The sequence below is a fragment of the Lichtheimia ornata genome, assembly GCF_029851405.1.
Source record: "Lichtheimia ornata isolate CBS 291.66 chromosome Unknown scaffold00015, whole genome shotgun sequence".
NCBI lineage: Eukaryota > Fungi > Mucoromycota > Mucoromycetes > Mucorales > Lichtheimiaceae > Lichtheimia > Lichtheimia ornata.
This window is the reverse complement of record NW_026695335.1, coordinates 259,975-283,860: the sequence shown is the minus strand read 5'-3', so window position 1 is coordinate 283,860 and position 23,886 is coordinate 259,975. Positions and strand designations below refer to the sequence as shown.

Genomic DNA, 23,886 nt, shown 5'->3' with positions numbered 1-23,886 from the left:
AACCCCCTTCCCCCTCCTTCCCTCCCTCCTGAAGCTCCAGCCTAATGAATGTGCGTATGTGTGAATAACGTATCATCATTCATGATGACTTTTCTTTAAAACACTTACCTTGGGTATCGTAATGATCCACCTGATCCTGCTTTTTTCAAGCAAATGAGGCCAGTTGATGATGACCAAAATGATAGCGACTTGCAAAAGCGTGCGGTCTTTTGTGCACCATACGTAGGCAAGGATTTGCATCCATATCCTTGGTTGAGCAACTTGGCAAATTACCACGCATGCAAGCATCATGGATCAATGTTTGAGGATCAAAACGAACATGTTTGCTGGTGCTGTTGTTTGAATGCGTTTCATGAAGCATGTTGACAGGTGGTGAAAAAACACATGCGACGACGCATAGGTGATGTGGGTGGTGTCCAACATGTGGATGAGCCATCAGCTGACAGCATGGATGAGGATGTGGATATTGATGGTACCCCTGCAGCAAAGTATTCGGGAGGAATAGCTGCTGGTGATGGTGGTGGTGTGGTGGTGGTTTGCATATACGAGTCCATGATGGATGATGTTGTCGTCATGTTGCTGTTATAGTGTTGTTCCATTGCCTTTTTTCAACAACATGGATGGACGAATAGCGTGTTGTTGTTGTTGTTGTTGCTGATGCTGTTTTCAGGATGACAACATGGCCCTGCAATCATTGCTATGAGGGGCCGTGCGACAACAATCTGCGGGGAAACAAGATTGGCATTCCGTATTGCAATCGGCACCCAGGTCTAGCAAGAGTCGTACAAGCCGAGGCATATTCCAGAAACAAGCTAGATGCAAAGCCGTATTGTTGGAACCCCATTGACGATTGACAGCGTAACGCAATGGTTCATGTGCACAATGTTGTTGTAAAAACTCAAGCATGGCAATAGCCACACGCACCTTTGAAGCAATAATGTATTGTATAAGGCCACCCACCCGATTTCTTGAGTGGGCCCAATTTGCGCACGGCCTCTTGTCGAACATTCAGGGGGGTATTGTATGACACGCGCAACACGCCATGTCATTGTTTTCTTGGGCCAAATCATGGCTGGATGCTCTTTCGCAAATGTTGTTGAAATCTTGTCGGCTACCATTGATGATCGCGTTTTTCAATGCACACGACATTGATGTTTGGTTTTGTTTTTTGTTGGTGGTAATGATGGTGCCTTGCTCTTTGGTTGAAGATATCGATGACGGCAAAGCTGCTGGATGTCATACTGCTAGCTGGAGAGGAAAGTAACGTTGTTGTATTCGTTTGTGTGTTCATTTTGATGATACCAGTGAAAAAGTGAGAGAAGAAGCTGGTATGAAAGAGAAATAAATCGGGAAAGAAAGCAAAAAAGAAAGCGGGTGAAATGATGATGATTTGGATTATATTCACACATTCGGAGGAGGAGAATCTGATTTGGGACATGTGGTTGCGTTCCCGAGCAATCGATGCTTTGGTGTAGGTTCTTTCAAAAAAGTGTGAAACGCCGATGGGGCAAGGCCTTGGAGGTGACCATTTTGAGCAAGGGACCTTGTGTAAGTATCATAAAACAATGACAATCATTCGTCATAGGCGGCCAAAGAGCGGTTTGTTCCATTTTCCGTAGTAGCTACTAAAGGACGCAGTTTGTGTAACGATTATCGAAAAGACCGTCTTTGGAAAACCCGCGTTTGTATGGCTCAAAGAGTGAAATATCGCGAGGGAGAGAGAGCAAAGACATAGAGCGTGTATTACCAGCGAAAATCTTATGATCATAACTGAAACTTAACTGCAACATCTCATACAGTGATCTCTTTACTGCATTTAACATCCCCTTACTGCACCTGCAACCTTCTCCTCCACTTACTGAGCTACGCACAATATCCCGCCACCCACAATGCTGAGATCATCCTTGTCACAGATTCCCCGCTATGGTGCGAGCACAGGCCATATGCACACACAGACGTACATGCACACCCATAACAATTGGGAAACAAAGATGCCTCTGGCTCAGGAGTCATTAAAGTTTCCTCCCAAGGTTGCCACCAATGACGAAACTGGTTAGAGAAACATGGAAACAATATGGAAGAGAGCAAACAGCCATCGTTGCTGCATGCGTGGTGAAGCTAATGCAGATAGCGTGCACCTAATGGATAAGCCTCGGCATAAACATATCCGATGCAGAAGCGCTTCCGAAAAGCGCGCACATACATTTTGACCTGATCTCTTCTCCCTCAATGTCTCCTTCTTTCCAAATTCGATGCATGGTGGGTGGCTCGTGACACTTTTAGAAAGAGAGAAAACCCCGCGTTTGTAATGCACACAAGATTAAACTTTTCATCACAACATTCATTACACATCGATGATGGATGTTTCCCATGGCGATCAAGTAAAATAGATCTTAGATTTCCAAAAAATAACGAATCTCATCCGCTACTTGCATGCCATTCAATAAGCACGCCAAGGAACGCATATCCTTTATACAAAAGCAATCCCAACCACAGCGATCCTCGAGGAAATACACAAAGGAAGCATGCAGAGCATCTTTGGGTGGAAGAAGCATTGTCAAGTCATAAAGAAAACAGTAACCAGGGACAAAGAAACGTATCATTTTATTATGCAAGATCAGGATGAAAGCATAGCAACCAATCAAATGTATCATAGGGTTGGATATAATAATGATACCTACTACCACCACAAGCATCGATTATTCCGTTTTCCTTGGCCTTGTGTCTACTAATGACACCATTCTCTATTCCCTGATCACTTATCATCCAAGCAACCCCTTACCTGTAACAGTAATCCCTGTGTTTGTGTGTGGGTCGGTGATGGCAACAAGGATAAGCAGATGGTACAACAAAGTAACCTATGAGCAGGGAACTTGTTCATGGTACATTATGCCGCACCCTACTTTCGAAGACGCATTCCGAATGATTTTTTGATCGTCAGTGATGACAATGGAGTTGTCTTTTTGGAAGCTTTTGATGGTTCAGCATACATCAAGGTCATGGATGGATGATATGAGCAACCCCCTCTCCTCCTTCCCCCCCTCCCTCCCTCCCCCCCCACCACCACCAAAGTCATCACATCAAGTAACAGCAATAACAATGCTAAGTAATACTTCGCCTTTTGTATCGATTGACACAAAAGGCAGTTCATGAAGGCACTAACTAACCTTGCATTTTAATTACTGCGCCCGAGCGGGTGCACCCACTCACACACATACGCAACGAAAGAGAGGACACATAGAAACAATATTCATCCTTCTTGCTCTTCTTCCCTTTCCATATTCTTTCTTTCTTTCTTTCTTTCTTTCTTTCTTTCTTTATCCTTGGTTCTTGGTTCTCCCCCCTTTTATTTCTCATAACCAATGTCGACAGAGAACCTATCCGCATCTTGCCTCGATTCAGGTCCAACCTCCCACAAAATGTACGACTTCCCCACTGAGAGGACTGAATCACGCTTCAATGTAAGCCTCTTCCCTTCATTGTCACTTGAAGACTCATTCAATGGCGGTATTTATTTATGTCTTCTTCTTCTAGTTTGCTAGTTCACGGCATTCGGTTGTTCTTGTCTTGACATCAGTTTTCGAAGCCATCGTTGTCATTGCGTTGGAAGCCGTCATATTTGCAAAGTTCATACAGCATCAGTACGTGGATGGATGGGTATCATCATCGTCGACGATAGCGTAAGGGAACGCAATACACTAAACGCATGAATCCGATAGTGCGAACGAGGAGCTAGGGCAAGGCATTCCTGTATACCTCATGATTTTCATCATCTGCCAAGTGTATCAAGTCGGCATTGCATGGGATGCAGTAAGTGGATGATTTAAGGGGATACAGACGCAACATTGGGATTCTAACCAAAGGCTGATTGAATGGGCAGGTACGGATGCAGAATACCATTCAAGTCATTGCCTTCATTCTATTGAATTTGTGCTGTCTCATGTATGGCAGCTTTCAGTTTCAACAAATCTCGGAAGCATTGAACGATATACAAAACAACAATCCAGCCCTCACATCCACCGTGGCCATGTATGGTGTCGACTTCTCAGACCTCAAAGCTTTGATCGATCGTCTCTTGATTGCCAACGTTATCGTCATTGGACTTTGTGAGCTCATTTATCTGTATTTGGGTGCGAGGTTATACCAAGAGTTTGGGTAAAGGAATAGCAAAACTATACGTATCAAAGAAATGGATGGCTTACATACATTACCTTTATTGTAGATGGCGTATCTACAAGAAAATCGGTGCTGATCCTGAGATTCGAAGTAAGTAAAGGATGCCTAGGGTGATATGTGTGTATGTGTATCTCATTGCTTGCTTGTATAGACATGTATCGATGGTATCAAATCCTGTTGACGATCCTCAAGATCGATATGTTCTTCTTCCTCGGCTATTCTATTCAATACTTGGTTCTCGTGTTGCAGTCAGGCGATGTCGAATTTCCTCTTACCATCATTGCGCTACCGCTGACATGTTTATTTTTGGTCCTCGCTGTGTATGCGGTAAGTTTGATCCGACATCATCATCATCATCAGCCCCTCTTTATACATGATCATCTGACGCATCCCTCTTATGTAGGTTCGACATGAATCCAAGCCGCTTGTGTTGATATTCTTCGTAGGCGCAGCTGCAGGCTGTGCATACTTTATTTACAAGATTGTGCGCATCTTCGATCCGACGCAGGCAGAGAAATATAGAAACATCAAGAACTTTTTGACCTTTTTCGCAAGCGTCTCATTAGCGCTGCTGGTGCTGACGATTGCCAACATTGGTATCTGCTGGTCTAATTTCAAGAAAGGTCTCAAAGCCCATTTATTACGTGACCGGAGTACAGCCACGCTTGCTCATCATGCAGGTGACAGGATGCTTTCCTTGGATTGATCGGTCGGTCCCTTTCAAAAACCCTGATCCCACTGCGCCTCATCATCAACCTTTTTTTTATCATTCGCCCTACCGCCACCACCACTACCACGAACCCCACATTATCATTCAACATCATCATCGTCATCGCTCCTTTCTTTTCCCATATCACCTCACCATCATATATCATCTCTCTCTCTCTACATGTAAACCCCTCAAACCTTGTATCATTAGCATAATAATGCATTCAGCATGAACCTATATATACACACAAAGAGCAATAACAGCGTTTGTAGATCAAACGAATAAATTTTATATCGCAAAGCACGCTGTTTGTAGAGTACTCGGATATGCGTATTGGTTTCTTTCACCCTCGTGGTTTGTGATTTGATCTTTCTTCATTTTGGTACAACAATGAATCTTCAATTGTCGATTTAAGCATGGACGCCTGCTAGGCTCTGGTGAAAAAGGATAGAGTTGATCATCCCATGCACAATCTCTCATCATCACCAACAGACTTTAGTGTTTTCATTATGTCGTAGTCGTCATTGTAAAACCTAACCAAGTTATTGTAAAGAGCTTGAGTCTCGAAAGTGTGTTTATTGGCTGGAATGCGTATGCGTGTTTAGGTTACGTAGCTAGCCTTGTATAATAATCATCAATGATGCGCAACATTGAACATAGCTGCATTTGTCCCATAATGTTTTGAAGGAAACATACACATTTGGTACACGTAAAAGAGTACACGTGTAGAGCAATTTAGTTTTCTTATTGGTCGTGATTATTGTTATACCGTTAAACTAGCTAGTAATACTTGTTGAAGCAGTGAGCAACATGTAAAACGCGACTACGAGGCTGCTCCTTGAATAGAAGTTTGAGTTAAACCATCGGGCATGATTGCATCCCACGCCTGTTTAATATCCTTGCTCGCTTTTGTGGTTGAATCACTTTGAGAAGATTCTTGGGTCGTCTTTTGGGATTCTCTTTGGGCAACCTGTCCTTGAAGAGAATTTTCAAGTAGAGACTTAGGCAAGAATGAATCCGATCCCTGACCGAAAAGACCTGTATTCTCTGAAAGAGGGGACTCATTTTGGGATGTTCCTTGGGGAGCTGCTTGTACAGAGGATAAGAGGATTAAAGATGCAACCCACATAGCAAGGATTGAAAAGCGCAGCATGTTGATTTAGTTTTTTGGTAGTTATTAGTTAGTTGACTTTTATGTGAGCGCCATGGCCCCTCTTTTATAACCTTTTATCACTATCTCCTATATGTCATAGAGGTCGCCTTTGTTTCACGGCCCGCGAATAGAGAAAACTACTACCATGCCCATAGCTAAGCAATACATAATGTCAAAGGGAACAGAGAAAGAGGGAGGGGATAAAAGTATTATGCAGGAGCAGGCTGTAATCAGGAGGAGAAGGCATTTGTATGATGGTTGAGCGGCAAGTACTCTTATGCATACGGTGCATCTATGGGTGGGCAATAAACATTTGCTTGTATACCATCTTCTTCCATGGTTATTTCTAGTACGACTTGATAAGCAACCTCATCAAAAAGGATATACATGCAAACTTTCACATAACATACATTGTGAAAGCCGTTATGGAGAATTGAGGTGCTTGGAACAAACGTTAACTGGTACCTCTTCCAGCGCCTTTATAGACACCTTGCATACACCCAAAGGAGAAAAATGCATGATAGAGTGATTCACTTCTACTATGCATATACAAGACATTGCGTATGATGATTCTCATGTACGTAGGTGAACAAACATCAGCTCCTTAGTGCCGTAAATCGAGTATCCAAGGTGTACATCCATCTCATGGGAACACATGGGGAGAACAACCAGCTACCAATATGCAAAGGGAGCAATATCCAAGAACACAAGTCAGTGTCCAATAGTCTTTTTTGAATTTATTCGCTTTTTTTTCTTCTTTACAGATTCACTATCGCAGCAAAGGGAATGGGGGTAACGGGGAAAAGCAAGTGTAATACTTTGTTGTGTGCACAAATCTAGATAAGGTCGGCAACGTTCATAGGCATTTCCTCGATCTGGGTGTTGTAGAATTGTTCAATATCCTAAAGATAGCCAAGTTGGTGAGTTTTCCCTTATCCTGGTGATAGGTGAAAAACACTTACGCGCATCATGCGGACATCCTCATTGGTAACAAAGTTGATGGAAACACCCTTACGACCGAAACGGCCACCACGACCGATTCTGTGAATGTAGTTTTCACGATTGGAAGGCAAATCGTAGCTATAGATATAAAGCGTCAGTCATCATCATCCATATAACCATGTACTCTTTATAAACCTACTTGATGACCAAAGAGACTTGTTGAACATCGATACCACGAGCCAAAAGATCGGTAGTGATGAGAACACGGGAAGAGCCTGAGCGGAATTCCTTCATGATGACATCACGTTGATCTTGATCCATATCGCCGTGCATGGCCGAGACGGTGAATTCACGAGCATGGAGCTTATCGGTGAGCCAATCGACCTTTCTACGGGTGTTGCAGAAAATAACGGCTTGGGTGATGGTGACTGTCTCATACAAATCGCACAAGGTGTCGAGTTTCCATTCTTCCTTGTCGACGGCAATATAGAATTGCTTGATACCTTCCAAGGTCAATTCATCACGCTTGACAAGAATGCGTACAGGCTCACGCATGAATTTGGTAGTGACTTCGAGTACATCCGATGGCATGGTGGCTGACAAGAGGACAACTTGGGTGCTGCCAGGTAAGAGTTGGAAGACATCATAGATTTGATCCTTGAATCCACGAGACAACATTTCATCAGCTTCATCAAGAACGAACATCTTGATCTTTTCAGGGTTGAATGCGCGACGATTGTGGATCATGTCGAATACACGACCAGGCGTACCGACGACCACATGGCAACCTTCTTGGAACTTTGCAATATCCTCACGAATGTTGGTACCACCAATGCATGCATGACATTCGACACCCATAAAGTCACCCAAAGCAAGCACCACCTTTTGGATCTGCAAGGCCAATTCACGAGTAGGAGCCAAAATCAAAGCCTGCACTTCCTTTTTGCTTGTATCAATCGACTGAAGGATCGAAATGGAAAAGGTAGCGGTCTTGCCGGTACCCGATTGAGCTTGGGCAATCACATCATGTCCCTTGATCACTGGCATAATAGCACGTTGTTGAATGGCTGAAGGACGTTCGAAACTAGCGTAAGGTAGGATTAGCATGGATTCCTATCTCTTTTTGTATTCATTTTCCTACTTACCCATACGCATAAACACCACGCAATAACTCGGTCTTGAGATTCATGTTGTCAAAGTTGTCGACAACTTCTTCCCAGTTGGACTACAAAGTTGCAAAACAAAAACGATTGTCAGTGGTCCATTGCCGAGATGCAGTGTTCAAGGTCCTCCATCTCCACCATCTCACCTCGATCTCGTGGTCTGTAACTTCTTGCAAAGGCTCGTTGCTACAAGAAACAAAGGATACTTAGTATCGCTTATAACCCATATTGCCTCTCCGTTCCTATTCATTATGCCCGCTCCCTTCAGCCTTTTCAAGTGTATCCTATAGAGCGTTCACCCACATCCACCTTGTCCAATAAAAGACATTGTAGGCATACATACCTCATTGTAAGTGATTAGAATAAGTTGAAGAGAAAAGAGAGAGAGGAGGGAAACGCAAAACTGGGCGCAGAAAAATAAAATTTCATCGGTCGGGGAACCTCACAAGTCCTATGCAAAAAGCAGAAGGCCGATTTCGGTAGTACAGGTTTTATCGTTGTGACCATCATTTCTTAAGATCGCTCTACTACAACATTGATCCGATCTCATTAGAGGGCTATAAAGAACATCATTCAAATCATATGTAGAATATCTAGCAATCAATGCAATGGTGATTTATATACTATATTAAGATGATGATGTCTTGGGTTTTGCTACGATATAACATGTTGTGCCTAAATGCCACCTATATACTTTGACAATCTCAAGCTTCTCCTTGACCTTTTCACGTTCGAATAATTCCATCAGATCTCGATTCCACCAACAACCCCAACGGCGTACATGCTTGTCGACATTGGTATCCAGGATACGGTTGAGCCAATCATAATGGGAGCGACCATGTTCCAAAAGTAAGATCCTTGATTCCTCAGAGGGTTTACAGGCATCCGCCAGTGAAATCAATGCTTGTTCAGGGTCCTTGCAGGAGCATAAACCAAATGTATCCACGACGGTATCGAATTGTTGCTGATGCCTCCTTCCATTGTTATCCTCTTTGGTCAATGTGTGCACATGATCCACATTGGCTTGCTTAAATTCCACAAATGTCTTTTTGAATTGACCGGCATACTCTGCGAACTTGCTTTTGGCTTGAGTGAGCATCCCCTCGTTCCGGTCCGTAAAAGTGGCGGATGATAACTGGTCGTCCTTGTAGTACTTGAAATTACGGCCTGTACCTGTGGATACTTCAAGCACATCACCCTAGTAGTACACACCATGTCAATAGAGGACGGGTAATGGTAAGATGATGTATGTATATACCTTGGCTTGGCCAATCAACCATCGTCGCATAAGACCAATACCCATAACGAATTCATCCCAATCGATCTCCTTGTCATAATCCTTGGCTATCTTTTCCCACACAGGTGCTGTATCAAAGTTGCCATCCACAGGTGTATCATGGCTTGAATGATCATGTGTACGTCCAGTTGTCGTATCACTCTTGCTCTTGAAAACACTCATGCTCACGTAGGTGGCTGTAATGTAGAGTAGACCGCCTCCAATGAGAATAGGCATGAGCCGTGGCGACGATTTAGCTCCTCCATTAGGTGTTGGTGGTGTGGTGGTAGGTGATACGCGGTTGTACTTGATAGGTGAAGCCTTGGGACGAAAACCGCTGGCGTTGTTCTTTTTACCCATAGTGTCAACTATATAAAGCAAAGAAAACACAGCGTGACCCTTTGGAGCTTGAAAGGGCCTGAATGTCAAAAATGTCAGTTGGGTCACGTGCACAGGATGGATGGATGGATGCCTCAATAGTAAAACGATGACTACAATGCTTTTATTTGATTAAGAAGAAATAAAAAGGATACCAGGGGTATTTTTGGCATAATCCTCAATTCCATCATCTTCTGAGAAACGACTATACATTGTATGTAGTACAAATTGTTTCCTATCCTTCATCCTAGCTTTCCTGTCAACAAGTATCCTTGTGCCTTCCACATCCACACGATCACAATCATCCAGTGTTAATGATGCTAATTGTCCAAGGTTGGCGATGGCGTTAAACAAGTTTTTTGATACGTTGGCTACGCTGTGCAATGTCAATGCCTCCAAATGGGTCAAGCTTGACACAAATGTGATGAGATCGGATTCTTGTATATCGGGAGCAGGTTGGATATTGAGAAATTGGAGACTCTTTAAACCGGCGACTGCATTCAAAACAGGTCGAGTGGTGAGTTGTGCCGCTTCGAGATTGAGGACTTGAAGTTTGGTATTGGAAGCAAGTTTGGTGAAAAGATGAACGAGATCATTGGGCGTGGCATTGTTTTCCCAAGAGATCGGAAGACGTAAATGTAATGCTGCAAGTCGTTCCAATTGCGTTAATGCTCTTAGTGCAAACGTAGATGCGGATGCAAGCATCACATATTGAAGTGCCTGACAACGTTCCTCGATACATTTGCTGAATGCCGATTGACTTTGTGGATCATCATGGTTGCCATCGTCGTCAAAACTTCCCTCGAGAGAAAGGTAGCGTAGTGGATGACGACCACCACCACTACTATCATCACCATCATCATCATCACCTGTAACCGAAGATAAAGCTGAACAAATATCATCCTTGTATCCTTCCCACCATGATGTCGTTTCAAACATGCGTAGTTTGGGACATAACTCAAGAATATCCACCAAGGCCACGCGTCGACGAATGATAGCACTGGATGTACTCAAGTAGAGAAGATTGGGGCAATGGCGTAGAGTTGGCATGACCATGTCTTCAAAGAGATAGTATTTTAATCGATAATCTTGCCAGCGTAGATAAATGATGTTGTTGTTGCTAGTATCACTTTGCGATGTCATGGATGATGATGATGATGGTTGCGGTGGTGGTGGATAGGTGACTTGTTCTGATCCTGCATCATAGTCGACTTCCACCGTTAAGTGAGTGATGTTGGTATTGGTACAATGTGGGATCAATTGCTCGGGAACAAGGGGTCGGGGATGTTGCAAGAATGACAATCGGCGTAGTCGTCGAAACGGTGACAGTAATTGCATTAATGTATCCACGTGAATGATGTAACAATCAGCAAACTCTATAGAGACATGTAACAATGAATACAATGAGCTCATTAGATGAGAATTGAATCAACTTACCTATACTACTGATATCCAAACAGTCTCGTTCCACAAGCATTTGCAAGAACGCGTGTGCTTCATCCTCCCAACGACAAGACGCCAGTGTCACTTGTTCCACATGTGGCCCAAGACAACGAGCAAGACGTTGATGGTGAACAAGCTGCTGGTTGCCCAGCCATAGTTTACGCCAAACACTGGTTGAATAACAAGGAACGTCTTGGTACATTGCTCGACTCACTGCCATACATTCCAGACAGTCATCTTGAGAAAGCCGTGAAAAGATCTTGGTTACGATATCAAAGGGCAGTACATTGATAAATCGAGGTCGACCGGATGTCACATCGTCTGCTGTTGCTGGCTGTTGCTGGCTCATTATTATGTGGCGAGGATAACGTAGAGTGCATGATGCGCGGAGGAGAAAAGATGGTCATAGCAAGACCTGCTGACTTTTTCCCCCTCCCCCACTCCACACACACTTGCTCTCCCTCAATCTCCCTGGTCACGTGATAGAACAATCATCTCCTCCATCCATCCATCATTCATTCAAATAGTGTCATGGTCATGGTTCATTGCCATCAAATCCTCCTAATTAACTACATACGAAGGGAATGTGTAGTAATTTGTTTCATTGTACAACCGTTTCCATGGCAACTGGGATACTGGGGCTTTTATAATTAAAAAGGATGTACAATGACTGGGTATTCTTTGTTTATTACAAAGAAAGCAGAATACATTTGATGACCAGAAAAATGGAATGATCACATGATGCTTATGCAAATAAAGATTTCAGGCACAGGAAGAAGGAGAGCCATCATAGCGGAAGTACGACGTAGGTAGATACAAATATGCATCACACGACATCAAGCTGCTGTGGTATGTGCATGCATTTGTAAACCCAATGTAAAGCCATCATAGTATTCGACATTGGTTAGGCACGCTCACGTATCCGTTATCCTTGGAACGTATAAGGAAAGTGTAATAAAGATGCTAATTGCTGCCGCTGGATGATCATCGTTGTGCACACATAATAATCGGAACACCGGTTCCGACTCATCATGCTTGCTTCTCCTATGAAGAAGGAAAAACGTCGTATCGATCAAGGAAACAACGACGATTTGGCATAGTCCAATGATATCGAATTTTTTATTTGATAAAAAAGTAAGGATGGCATCGTATTCATAACACACATCCTGTTACAAAATAGACATCGAGCCCTCTCTCTCTCTCTCTCTCTCATTCTCCTCCGCTTTAAACTTGGTACCTTTTTCCACTCTACTTCCACCCCTTTCACACACACAGACCCTTTCTTCATCACGTCGAATTCACACGCATAGATATACGTTTGCGTCGTTACCATGACTTTTTCGCGAATGGAGGCTACATTGGAGGATGCTTTTGTCGCATGGGTAACAAAAGGGGGGGAGGAAGCCATACGCATGGTCCGCAACTTGTTCACTGAAACCGAGCCATGGCGCCCCATTAGATCAACACCTTTGACGGGAAATCCAGTCCAATCGATACGTTGGTCCAGTTGGCCGATGGTGTTGTACTTTCAGAAGTGCTCATTGACATGTACGATACGGCAAGAAGTTGGGGGAGGGGAGGGGGAAGGATACATGTATACCTCTCTTACACACACATACACACAACGCCCATATTAGTGACGCCAAATGGTTCAAGCAACTTAGCAACGCAGCTCGTGAAGCCAACAATAGGAAGCGCAATAGTATCCTATCCGACATGAACGACGATAGTAGCTGGGTGATGCGACTGAACAATCAAAAGCGAATCCACAAATTGATCACGCGCTATTTCGACGAGGTGCTTGGGCAGGACCCTGAGCTCTTACCATCCATTGATCTCGCTGCTATTGCCAAGCACGCCAATCCCTCCGAATTATTACGCATGTGTCAGTTTATTGTCGCCATCGCCGTTCAATGTGACAACAACCGCGTTTATATCGACATGATCCAAAGTCTATCACAAAAGAGTCAGCATGCATTGATGTTGTCGATTGAAGAGGTTGGTTGGTTGTCGTCTCTCTCTCGCTCTCTGGGTATGTAGGTAACACTAACCCTGTGTAACGCCTGTAGGTCATGAATCATTTCAATGGTGGTGATTTTATCAATCCACGTGATTCACAGCTTTCAACAACCACATCTTCAGCGACGACCACTCGAAGTTTTGACAGGTATATGAGGGAAGGGAAAGACATGGAAAGGGAGGAGTCTCATGGATGATGTTAGTGACATGCCTTATCGATATCAATTGGAATTTGATCGATTACTGGTGGAAAAGAAACAGTATGAAGCTTCCTATCAGCAACTTGCCATTGAATATGATAGCTTGCGAGATCAATTTGTAAGTAGGCATGCATGTGTGGGAAAACGTCTCTTACTTACACCTCCTTGTTGTTGTCAGGATGAACTTTTGCAAGAGAAAAAGGACATTGAAGCCCATTTGAGAGATATGGATGACCAAATTCTGCATACCAGTAATAACAGCAAAGCCGATTTTATTATGCGCTCTGAAATTGACCGCCTTAAGCAGGACTTGTATGTATACAGAACGACCCCCTAAGCATCGTGACAACATGTTAACTGGTTTCTTTTAGAGAGCGGTGTGAAGAGCAACGACTAGAAACAGAGACTCTACTCGATAGCCAATATGCATCCATCAATGAATTAAAGCGAAAGGTAATACATGGGAGCAAGCGTATAGGATGTATTGATACTAACCTATCACTATTTTAGATTACCGAACTGACAGCAAAAGCGGATGAAGCTGACCATTTACGATCCGAGTTGGAAGAATATCATGCAGCTGTGGAACACATGAGCACATTACAAGCAACATTGGAGAAATATGAACGTGAAGCGCAAGACAAGAGCGATCTGGAAGAACAGGTCAAGGTTTGGTAACTTTTTCCTTGTTTTATATGCCTCTCTGCCTATGAATCGTCCCATGTCTAATGAACGTATCACATGATTTAGGCTCTGGAAGCTCAAAACACGGATTTGCTCAAACGATGTCATGAATTGGAGGATGAATACCGTAAAGTGTTACGATTCAAAACGGTGATGGGATCTTTTGAGGACCAAGTACAACAATTGGCCGCCAACAACAGGGAGCTATCTGATGAAAAGGCGCGCTTTGAGGAAGAATTGCGAAAGATGAGCGAGACATGTGCCTATCTTGAGCAAGATCGTGATCGCAACGTCGAGCAAGTACAACTACTGGAAGAGCAAATCAAGGAAATGGAATTAGGTGGTGGTATGTACCTATATACATATAGCTCGTATAATGGGTGGACTGCTTATCAACATTATATAGGCACGATGATGGAGAAGGCTATCAATAATTCCGATCCAAGCATACATCTCGGGGAGGACGAGGATATGGATGATGCCAACAATATGGAAGAAAACATGAAAAAGGCGAATGTGACCGAATTGTAAGTTTGTCATTGGATTAGAGAAGGTGTGTTTTCCCGTTACTCATGATCCTTTTCAGACGTCTGGATATTCAACGGTTAAAGAGGAAAATAAAGGAGATGGAGAAAGGTCAATCAACGTCATCCGGTGGTGAGCAAGATAAGGATCAGCTAGAAAAGGTAGGTGATGGTGGGTGGTGGTGATAACATCATCCATTGTGTGTATGAGCACCATCTCATTTCTTGTTGTACTACCTATTACAAGGATCTGGCTATGGTTGCTGAAGAAAGAGATAAGCTGAGGAAAGAGCTTGCACATATCCGGAATGGTATACCGGATTCCCTGCTGAACCAGACACAAACCATCATGGCTTTCCGGTCTCGTATTTTGGATCTTGACAAGGAGTGCAAGTTCCTCAAGGAGTGCACAATCAAATTGGAGACGACGGTGTCGCAAGGGACGAGGAGCGTCACCAAGGATGCGGCTACATTACGCGAATATGAAAAGGAGCAAGCCAAGATCCAGGATCGATTGAATCGTTTGGAAGATATCACCAAGATGCAATTGCATGACATTAATCGGATGCTTGTGGAAGCCAATTATCTTCATGGTATCAATAGTGATGGTAGCCTCAAGGATCGACCGGCATTAAGCGAGTAAGTGTTTTGGAAAGGGGATGCCACGAAGGTATGATTGACCAAGGTGTGTAGTGATGAGCTCGAGACGATCAAGGAGCAAAATGCCAATTTGCAGATTTGCGTATTGCATTTACAAGAAGAAATTAATGAGAATCAAGGCAAGATCCGTAAAGTGCGTGATGTAAGTATAGCAAGCTCTATGTTTATGCAAATGTATATGCTGTGTAACTAATCATTGATGATGATGATAGATGATCAAGTTATATACCCAGCTGTTGGAAGAGATGACGGCACGCTTCAATGCCAACAATGGTGCAAGGCGTTCGGGTGAACCAGGATTACTCAACCGTACACCTCGTACAAAAGAAGAAGAATATGATTTGCTCAAGGTAAGCATGTAAAAAGTCCTTTTTTGAGTATAATTATACTTATGTTTTTATTACACAGAAACAAATCCACAATGTACGTGTACAATCACAAAAGGAACAACAACTTATTGTATCTGGGTGGTACGACCTTGCACTACGTAACCATCGTGAAATGTCGAATCCCTCCTTTCGATCCACACCTTCCTCCTGGCTTGGGAGACAACGCAAGATTTTGGATAGCCAGCTTAGAAAACGTTTATGTTAGAGAGAGAGACAGAGACAGCATACTTTTATTATTATTATCCCGCATACGCATGCCCTTTTACTATATTACTATTATGACTACTATTATGCAAAAAGGATGGCAGGTCTTACAAGTGGTTGGTGGGGGATTGAATGATAGGCTGGGTTGTGGCAGGTCTGTGCGATATGACAAGTATCACAAAAATAGCGAGTATATTCAATCAGCAAAACTCAATGTTGGGCCCTGAAACCTAGTATAAAACCTGGCATTCCAGATCCAGATGTATCCCTTTTTTTTCTCGCTTTTCCTGTTAGAACGCAACCATGACTGCCAAGACTCTCTCTGTGTTTTACGGTACCATCATTCACTCGCAATCGCTCACCGAGTTGGAGATCATTGAGAATGGTCTCTTGATTGTCGATCGCACCAGTGGCGTCATTCAACGTCTCGAACGTAACGTTAGCAACCCTGAAGAGGCTTTGAAGGATTTGGATGCATCATCCTATGAAGTGAGTAAAATGAGGGTTGATATGACATGGCAACAGCGGTACTAATAGGGTGGTTGCCATAGCTACACAAAATGAGTCCTCACCAATTCCTACTTCCTGGATTTATCGATACGCATGCTGTAAGTAGCCATCATCATCAACATCGGCCTAATGACGTTATGTATGTATTCATGATATGTATATATAGCATGCACCTCAATACGTGTTTGCTGGATCGGGAATGGAATTGCAATTGTTGGATTGGCTCAACGCCAACGTATTCCCTGTGGAGTCATCGTTTGCATCAACGGATATGGCCCGCAAGTCTTATACCAAGGTTGTTTCACGTTTCTTGCGTAATGGTACAACCACCTGCAGTTGGTTTGCTACCATTCATCTCGAAGCATGCAAGGTGTTGGTGGATATTATTCGGGAATTAGGTCAACGTGCCTATGTCGGCAAGGTCAACATGGACCAAAACAGCCCTGATTTTTATGTGGAAAAGACCCAAGAGAGTTTGGACGCCACCCGTGCTTTTATTGAATACACATTGCCCCATGGTCCCTTGGTGACACCTGTTGTAACACCACGCTTTGCCATCACGTGCTCATCCACCTTGATGAAGGGCTTGAGTGCTTTGGCATCTGAATACAAGGTCCCCATCCAAACCCACTTGTGCGAGAACCACAATGAGATCAACTTTACGTGCAGCTTGTTCCCTGATTCCAAACACTATACCGGTATCTACCACGACCACGGCCTGTTTACTGCCAGCGAAAACGTCTACATGGCCCACTGTGTTCATATGGAGGATGATGAAATTCAATTGCTCAAGGAGAACAATGTCGGCATTTCCCACTGTGCCAACTCCAACTTTTCTCTGCAGAGTGGTGTATGTGATGTGAGACGATTCTTGGAAAGTGGTGTCAAGGTGGGTCTTGGTACCGATGTGGCTGGTGGCTATGCTCCTTCCATGTTGGATGCCGTACGCTCTTCCTTCTTCGCTTCCAAGGTCCAACTCATGCGCCATCGTGATGAGCTTAACAAGCCCGATTACAAGGTGCTTGGCACCACTGAACTCGTTTACCTTGCTACCATGGGTGGTGCTCGTGTCCTTGGTCTTCAAGATACCATTGGTAACTTTGAACAAGGCAAGGCCTTTGATGCTCTCTTTGTCGATCTCGATCTTGCCAACAGCCCTGTTGATGTGATGGGTCATGAAAATAAGACCCAGTTGCTTGAAAAGTTCCTCTTTAATGGTAGTGATCAATCCCTTGCTCACGTTTTTGTTCAGGGTCGTCGCGTCGCAGGCGCCGCATCCGTCCCATTGTAAATTTCTTCATATTCCCCCAACCACAACCATCCAATTGTAGATGAATAGAAAGTTTATTATTATTCTTTATGTATGTATTTGTTGTCATGGTAGAATTTACAAATGGCGGGGAAGGAGGAGGAGTAGGAGGCGGTAGAAAAAGTATTACATGGCTGCTTGATCCATGACACGAGCAACATCCCATTGAGCTGCCTCTAGTTGCTTTGAAGCTGTATCATGATCCATAAATCCAAAGTCCACAATATAAGCAATCTTGGCGGCTTGAACCAGTCGGCTATAGTGGTGATGCCAAGCTTCATCGACATGAAAAGCCACTTGACGTTGTTTGGATCGATCGACTTGCTTGATGCGAATAACAAATCCACTACTAATAGGCCTATGATCGGATGCCAGAACTTCATGTCGCTGATAAAACAAATTGTGTGCGTCACGAGATCGGTACAAGATACGATCACACCATGCAGGTACACGTTTCTTTTCAGATCGATCATAATAATCCGTGCCAGGATCATACTTGTAAGTCGGCAAGAAATCAATGCGTGGTTCGCTGAACAAAAGTAACTTGAAGAGTGGGTTGGTCATGCGTTGCTTGAGGAGTTGGTCTTCACGTTGAAGTGCATCAAAGCTTTGCTCGGGATCATAACCAGCCAGGAGTTGTAAAACGCGCTCACGGCTCATGTTGATGCGATAATTGAGATCACCCGATAAGAAGCAATGTTCATGGTCCAAGATCATACTACCATCACCACCATTGGCAAAGATACCTGCGTCATTGTTTTCAAATGCATGGAATTCAGCTGTTTGCAATATGCCTTCTGCATCTGAATTGCGCTGCTGTGTATGTGATTGACCTGCAGCCAAGTGACAATTGACAAAGCACAACGTCGAATCTTGAACACGAAAACGAATAGCGATACCACCCTTGTTGCCATGCAAACTCTTGTGCATAACCTTGAGACCCGTTTTGACCACAGTGGATTCCACCAAAGAGACATGCCGCAACTCGCTGGTTTTGACAAAGATGCAACTAAAGAGGCCCACAAGCTGGTCGGTCTTGATCACCGTGTATTCACTGTATGGATGCGTTTCATAGATCAATTGCACAAGGTAGTCGTGCCATAGGCTGTATCGATGTGTGAGCAGCTCATTGGCCTCCTGCAAGGTATCCACCTTTTTACGTGACGCAAACAAGGACCCTGCATCAAAAAGAATGTTAATAAATAGATCGCCAATGCATTGCATAGGTTTACTCACGTGCTGTTTGTTTCTTTGACTCGAGATCCACAATCTCTTGAATACCCACGACAATGATATCTGGATCCTCCATACTTGCAAGCCATTCTCGTATCCTTTGATCATCGCTGACAGAGAGCTTCTCTGGTTTGTTGGCATCAATATTCCAAGAACAAATCAATAGATTCATATCCCGCTCTGTGCAATAATCATGCTTGTATTGGGCCATTTGGTGATCTATAAGAAAGCAAAAGTCAATATCCCTCATTGAATAAATACCATCACCACCATCCCCATTTACCTTTCCAATGTTCGGGCAAAAGACCATCCCATAACGCCACATAGCCATGTGAATCGGCACTGACCACCTGCACAGTTTCATCGCCAAGGGCAATACCAATATCCTCGACTTGAAGACTGACAATAGCGCTGTGATGTGCTCTCCATGCCTTGATCACCACCCAACGTTCCGGACGTGTGTCGTAAACATAAATCATGCCTGTGTTGTAGCCCATCCACAGATAGTACTCGCCCACAGCGACCATGGCAGTGATACCATACATGGAAACCATCATTGTCTCGCGCTTTTCGAGTGTAAAAGCATCCCATATACTGACTTTGCCATTGTCATGAGCAACAAACACCTTTCCAGGATGATGGGACATGGTAGCCATTTGCGTAATATTGCCGAGATCATTGGGAATACGAATGCGTTTCTCCTCCTCCTGATCGCCACGATGCGTGCTGCTGCCATGTTCAGGAAACATTTGTAACGTACGACCTGAAGCCATCCATAAATCACGATCACGCAGCAACGCCGTAACGGATCGCGGCATCACCATACGCTGTTCCTTGATATGCATATCATATGCGTCCCATATACACAATAATCCACTTTCATCGATGGTCCACAATTCGGTGTTGCGATAGCGAAGCATGGCTGTAATGGCTTGCTGTTGTTGCTGCATCTTTTCAATCGTGCGCCCAGAAAGCGTATCCACGACGAGTAATTCACCATCTCGATGTCCAATCCATAATCGCGTACCTTCATCACGTGGATGGCGTGGTGGTGCAAATGCCAACGCGCTCACCTTGTCATTGGTTTCACCAGGATTGGCATCGATTGAATATAAACATTGGCTGGTGTCCGTATTCCAGATACGTGTTTCATGAGCCCCTGTAGCCAAACATGCACCTTGTATAGCAATAGCACGTATGGTTCCCCGATGACCCGTTGGAATACGTCGATCACGTCCATTGATAAAAGGCTTCTTGCGTGATGCTTCACTCAAATCAGGATAAACACCTGTGGCATGGGAGAAATTCTTGAATGCTTTACGTGCACTCGCTGATCTTTGAGGTGTCGAAGCAGTACTCGTCGTAGTGGATCGATGATTGCTTGTTGTATGTGAACGTGCAATGACTGAAGGAGAAGGTCGTGGTGGTAATACTGGCATTGTGTTGCTATGTTGTTGATCCATTTCACTGTAACTCTTTCCTAAAGCGCATGGTCGAGGTGGTAATGATGGAGGAGATGCATCCACTGGAGATGTTGTCTTTGGTATATCAATGGAACGAGCAACGCTATGATACTTTTTGCTGGGTGGTGGAGGTGGAGGTGGAGTATTACTGCTCCCACTTTTCTTGGCTGTAGTCGTCGTAATAGCATCCTTTGGAGGTGGTGGTGGTGTTCTTATGGCTGGTGATACACCACTATATCGCATCTGGACTTTGCGTACAAGTTCATCATCCACTTCGCTATCTTCACTATTACTTGTCGCTGTGCTGGTACAACTACTCGAGTCATCATCATCTGAAGCTTCTTCTTCATCACAAAAAGGATCTTGTTGAAGAGGTGATGGTGATTCGGAAATATCTGCCACTGCTGCTGATGACGATGATGATAATGATGGCGACTTGGTGATATGCTGTCCTTCAAGTTGCTTTGCTAATACTGATACTGAAGACTTGGGTTCTTTTTGTTGCTGCTGTTGCTGCTGCTTATTAATGCTCATGTCGACAACCACCGAGGGATCAGTAGGTGCTTTCATGGGTGTTGGCATTCGAATGGTTGCAGCTGCTGGTTTGGGTGGAATGGGTGGTGCCGATGACGCTTTATGCATTGTTCCCGAGACATTGGCAACTCGTTGAATAGGGGATCGTGGAGGTATAGGCTTTGAATTAACAGCATTCGATTGGGGTGGTGGTGGTGTTGGTGTTGGTGTTGGTGAAGAAGTATCGGGTATGACAGGCGGGGGTGATGGTTCCTGCTGCTGTTGTGGTTGCTGTGGTTGCTGTTGCTGTTGGTGGTGCTGCTGTTGCTGAGGAGAGGAAGAGTTGGCTTCGTGTTGAGCCCACCGTTTCTTTAGTTCTTGGAATGAAACGGGTTGATCGTCGTCTTCATTGTCGTTGTGAGGTGCCATAATGAAAGTATAAGAGTCGGGAAGAGGATAATCGGTTTAGAGGAGAAACAAAGAGAGAGAGAGAGAGAGAGCGAAAAGAGAGAGAGAGAGAGAGAGAAAGACAAAGTGACAGGACACACCTAAACCAGCATTAGACACACACACACACACACCACACCACACATGTGTCTCTCATCTCCCCCCCCCCCATTTACTTCCCCCCAACAATTACCCGGGCCGCATGCAGAAAATCTAACAATGCCCTCGTCTTTATTTCCATGTTGCCATAAACAGTATTCCCTTCTCCTTTTGTGTCACATTTAATTCATTGAATGTACGCTTCTTGGCATGTACAATGCTTCAAGAGACTCAATCTCCTCTTGTGTCAATTCAACTTCAAGGGATGCAATGGCATCTTCCAAATGACCATCCTTCGTGATCCCTACAATAGGTGCTGTAATAAATGGTTTTGAAAGCACCCATGCCAACGCAACCTTAACATAAGTAGTAGTAGGAAAAATGAGCAATCATATGACAGGTGGATATAAAAAAAAACTCCTTACATGTGCCGGGGCAAGTCCCTTATTTTCGGCAATTTGTACCACTCGATCGACAATCGCATCGTTATTGGCTTCCGTTGCTTGATCAAAGAAACGTTTGATAGCACGATCAGTAGAGGATCGTGTTGATTGTCGATTCTTGCCAGTCAATAAACCTCGGGCTAATGGAGACCATCTATTATGATGATACATCATCAGCCATTGAGTTGAATAATACACAACATCAACCACTTACGGGATCACAGCAATACCCTGATCTGCACAATAAGGCATCATTTCTCGTTCCTCTTCACGGTATATTAAATTATACATGTTTTGCATGCTGACAAAACGAGCCCATCCATTCTTTTCGGCAATGTTGTTCATCTTTTGAAACTGCCAGGCATACATGGAGCTTGCACCAATGTAACGCACCTTGCCCATTCTAACAAGATCATTCAAAGCGGACATGGTTTCTTCCATAGGTGTATCCTAAACATGTGGTACTGCTGTCAATCCTTCTTGTTCATCATCACCATGATGACGATGACGTCAACTTACTGGATCCAACCGATGAATCTAGAATGTATTACGGAGAGGAGGAGTAAAAAATAAGCTACCTACACGTTATGGTTGAAACGACAAACAACATGCATTGCATGCATACCTGGTACAAATCGATATAGTCCAATTGTAAGCGCTTAAGGGATGCCTCTACAGCATCAAAGATATGCTTGCGTGACAATCCATATTGGTTTGCCAACACAGGGTCTTGGGCATAATTATGTCCACCCAACAAGTTGATGCCCACTTGATCGGCTACAGGGAAAAAGACTTTGGTGGCCACCACGATCCGGCTACGATCCATGTTGCATTGTTTAATGGCTTTGCCGAGAATACGCTCACTTTCGCCGTTTGAATATCCGTCGGCTGTATCAAAAAAGTTGATGCCAGCTTTGTACGCCCTTTCAATCATGGCCAACGACTCCTCTTCATCCTTGACCCAACTTTGCCACTGAGAAGACCCATACGACATACAGCCCAGTGCTATCTTGGACACCTGTAGAATGATCCGGTAAACACGCATGTACTATAAACAATTATCACGCCCAATGCAAATCATACATACACGTAATCCCGTGTTGCCAAAGCGAACGTATTGCATCTTTGATTCTTTTGTTGCCATAATGTAATATGTGTATGTGTGAAGAGGTAAAAGCACTCTACAGGGGTCTTTATCATCTGCTACCAGGTATTTATGTCTGCTGCCTTGATTACAAATCCATAGCCATGGTCGGGTTTTTATGCATCCGTATTATCCCCGCTCCGCAGCATTAACCTGCTCTACTGTAGGGTCCCACATCTTCTAATAGTCAAAGTGGTACGCAACCAATCCCCATAATCGGTATACGGTGACACGAGTAATACGAAAACAACAAGCTACACAAAACACAAACGCAGCGTACATTTGGTTGTAAGCAAGATCTTTGACGGCCATGATTATTGAGCTAAGGCAAGATCCTGTTGCGTACACCCAACAAGTTGATTCTCATTTGACCGGCTATAGAAGAGAATACTTTGGTGGTAACCACGATCCAGCAATATAGCATCTTTGAAGGATGACGTGATTTGCTGTAGTGTGGCGCTTGCTCAATCGACATTTCCTTTTTTGCCTGTTTGTTCGTTTCGTGCTCAAAAGATGAAGGAAACCAAAGGTTCACGAGGTTTCCCGTGCTGGCCTATGATATGCTTGTGTGCTTATGCCCGGTTGGTGTCCCAAGTGAAGTGTAGTCATGCATACCACGTTTGGGTTGTCATGACTACCATGGTAGTAGCGCTATGTCATGGTGATTGTATCTATGCTCAAGGCAATTCCAATCAGGTAAGACTGCAAACATGATACCGTACCTAGTTTACCCTACAAGACCTTTTGGCAAAGTGTAGGTATCCGAGCCTTTACCATCATTCATGCATGTGTTTTGGCACATCAT

At 44.0% G+C, this 23,886-nt stretch overlaps 8 protein-coding genes across 8 annotated transcripts; 3 read left to right on the top strand and 5 right to left on the bottom strand.

Annotated features, from left to right (window-relative positions):
• Window positions 1–3,362: 3,362 nt before the first annotated feature.
• O0I10_004254 (uncharacterized protein) lies at window positions 3,363–4,882 on the top strand (the record flags this gene model as incomplete). Its single annotated transcript, XM_058484315.1, has 7 exons — window positions 3,363–3,461; window positions 3,535–3,641; window positions 3,720–3,810; window positions 3,881–4,155; window positions 4,223–4,266; window positions 4,328–4,503; window positions 4,580–4,882. 7 exons carry the CDS (start codon window positions 3,363–3,365, stop codon window positions 4,880–4,882), a joined length of 1,095 nt encoding a protein of 364 aa, XP_058344940.1.
• A 1,992-nt stretch (window positions 4,883–6,874) lies between these two features.
• On the bottom strand, window positions 6,875–8,491 carry O0I10_004253 (ATP-dependent RNA helicase eIF4A; the record flags this gene model as incomplete). Its single annotated transcript, XM_058484314.1, has 6 exons — window positions 6,875–6,940; window positions 7,001–7,118; window positions 7,180–8,064; window positions 8,126–8,205; window positions 8,290–8,329; window positions 8,487–8,491. 6 exons carry the CDS (start codon window positions 8,489–8,491, stop codon window positions 6,875–6,877), a joined length of 1,194 nt encoding a protein of 397 aa, XP_058344939.1.
• Window positions 8,492–8,771: 280 nt separating this feature from the next.
• Window positions 8,772–9,779, bottom strand: O0I10_004252 (uncharacterized protein; the record flags this gene model as incomplete). The annotated part of the gene is made up of 2 exons (XM_058484313.1): window positions 8,772–9,341; window positions 9,402–9,779. The coding sequence occupies 2 exons, from the start codon at window positions 9,777–9,779 to the stop codon at window positions 8,772–8,774; spliced, it is 948 nt and encodes a 315-aa protein (XP_058344938.1).
• Window positions 9,780–9,929: 150 nt separating this feature from the next.
• O0I10_004251 (uncharacterized protein) lies at window positions 9,930–11,589 on the bottom strand (the record flags this gene model as incomplete). The annotated part of the gene is made up of 2 exons (XM_058484312.1): window positions 9,930–11,173; window positions 11,235–11,589. 2 exons carry the CDS (start codon window positions 11,587–11,589, stop codon window positions 9,930–9,932), a joined length of 1,599 nt encoding a protein of 532 aa, XP_058344937.1.
• A 997-nt stretch (window positions 11,590–12,586) lies between these two features.
• On the top strand, window positions 12,587–15,921 carry O0I10_004250 (uncharacterized protein; the record flags this gene model as incomplete). Its single annotated transcript, XM_058484311.1, has 15 exons — window positions 12,587–12,622; window positions 12,700–12,788; window positions 12,878–13,238; window positions 13,310–13,407; window positions 13,463–13,577; window positions 13,638–13,771; window positions 13,831–13,912; window positions 13,970–14,128; window positions 14,210–14,489; window positions 14,550–14,670; window positions 14,730–14,829; window positions 14,915–15,306; window positions 15,361–15,469; window positions 15,540–15,677; window positions 15,736–15,921. The coding sequence occupies 15 exons, from the start codon at window positions 12,587–12,589 to the stop codon at window positions 15,919–15,921; spliced, it is 2,400 nt and encodes a 799-aa protein (XP_058344936.1).
• Window positions 15,922–16,223: 302 nt separating this feature from the next.
• O0I10_004249 (guanine deaminase) lies at window positions 16,224–17,721 on the top strand (the record flags this gene model as incomplete). The annotated part of the gene is made up of 3 exons (XM_058484310.1): window positions 16,224–16,409; window positions 16,472–16,528; window positions 16,597–17,721. The coding sequence occupies 3 exons, from the start codon at window positions 16,224–16,226 to the stop codon at window positions 17,719–17,721; spliced, it is 1,368 nt and encodes a 455-aa protein (XP_058344935.1).
• A 144-nt stretch (window positions 17,722–17,865) lies between these two features.
• Window positions 17,866–21,377, bottom strand: O0I10_004248 (uncharacterized protein; the record flags this gene model as incomplete). The annotated part of the gene is made up of 3 exons (XM_058484309.1): window positions 17,866–18,917; window positions 18,976–19,191; window positions 19,256–21,377. The coding sequence occupies 3 exons, from the start codon at window positions 21,375–21,377 to the stop codon at window positions 17,866–17,868; spliced, it is 3,390 nt and encodes a 1,129-aa protein (XP_058344934.1).
• Window positions 21,378–21,676: 299 nt separating this feature from the next.
• O0I10_004247 (uncharacterized protein) lies at window positions 21,677–23,081 on the bottom strand (the record flags this gene model as incomplete). The annotated part of the gene is made up of 6 exons (XM_058484308.1): window positions 21,677–21,850; window positions 21,920–22,091; window positions 22,152–22,387; window positions 22,457–22,474; window positions 22,563–22,955; window positions 23,025–23,081. The coding sequence occupies 6 exons, from the start codon at window positions 23,079–23,081 to the stop codon at window positions 21,677–21,679; spliced, it is 1,050 nt and encodes a 349-aa protein (XP_058344933.1).
• Window positions 23,082–23,886: the final 805 nt, after the last annotated feature.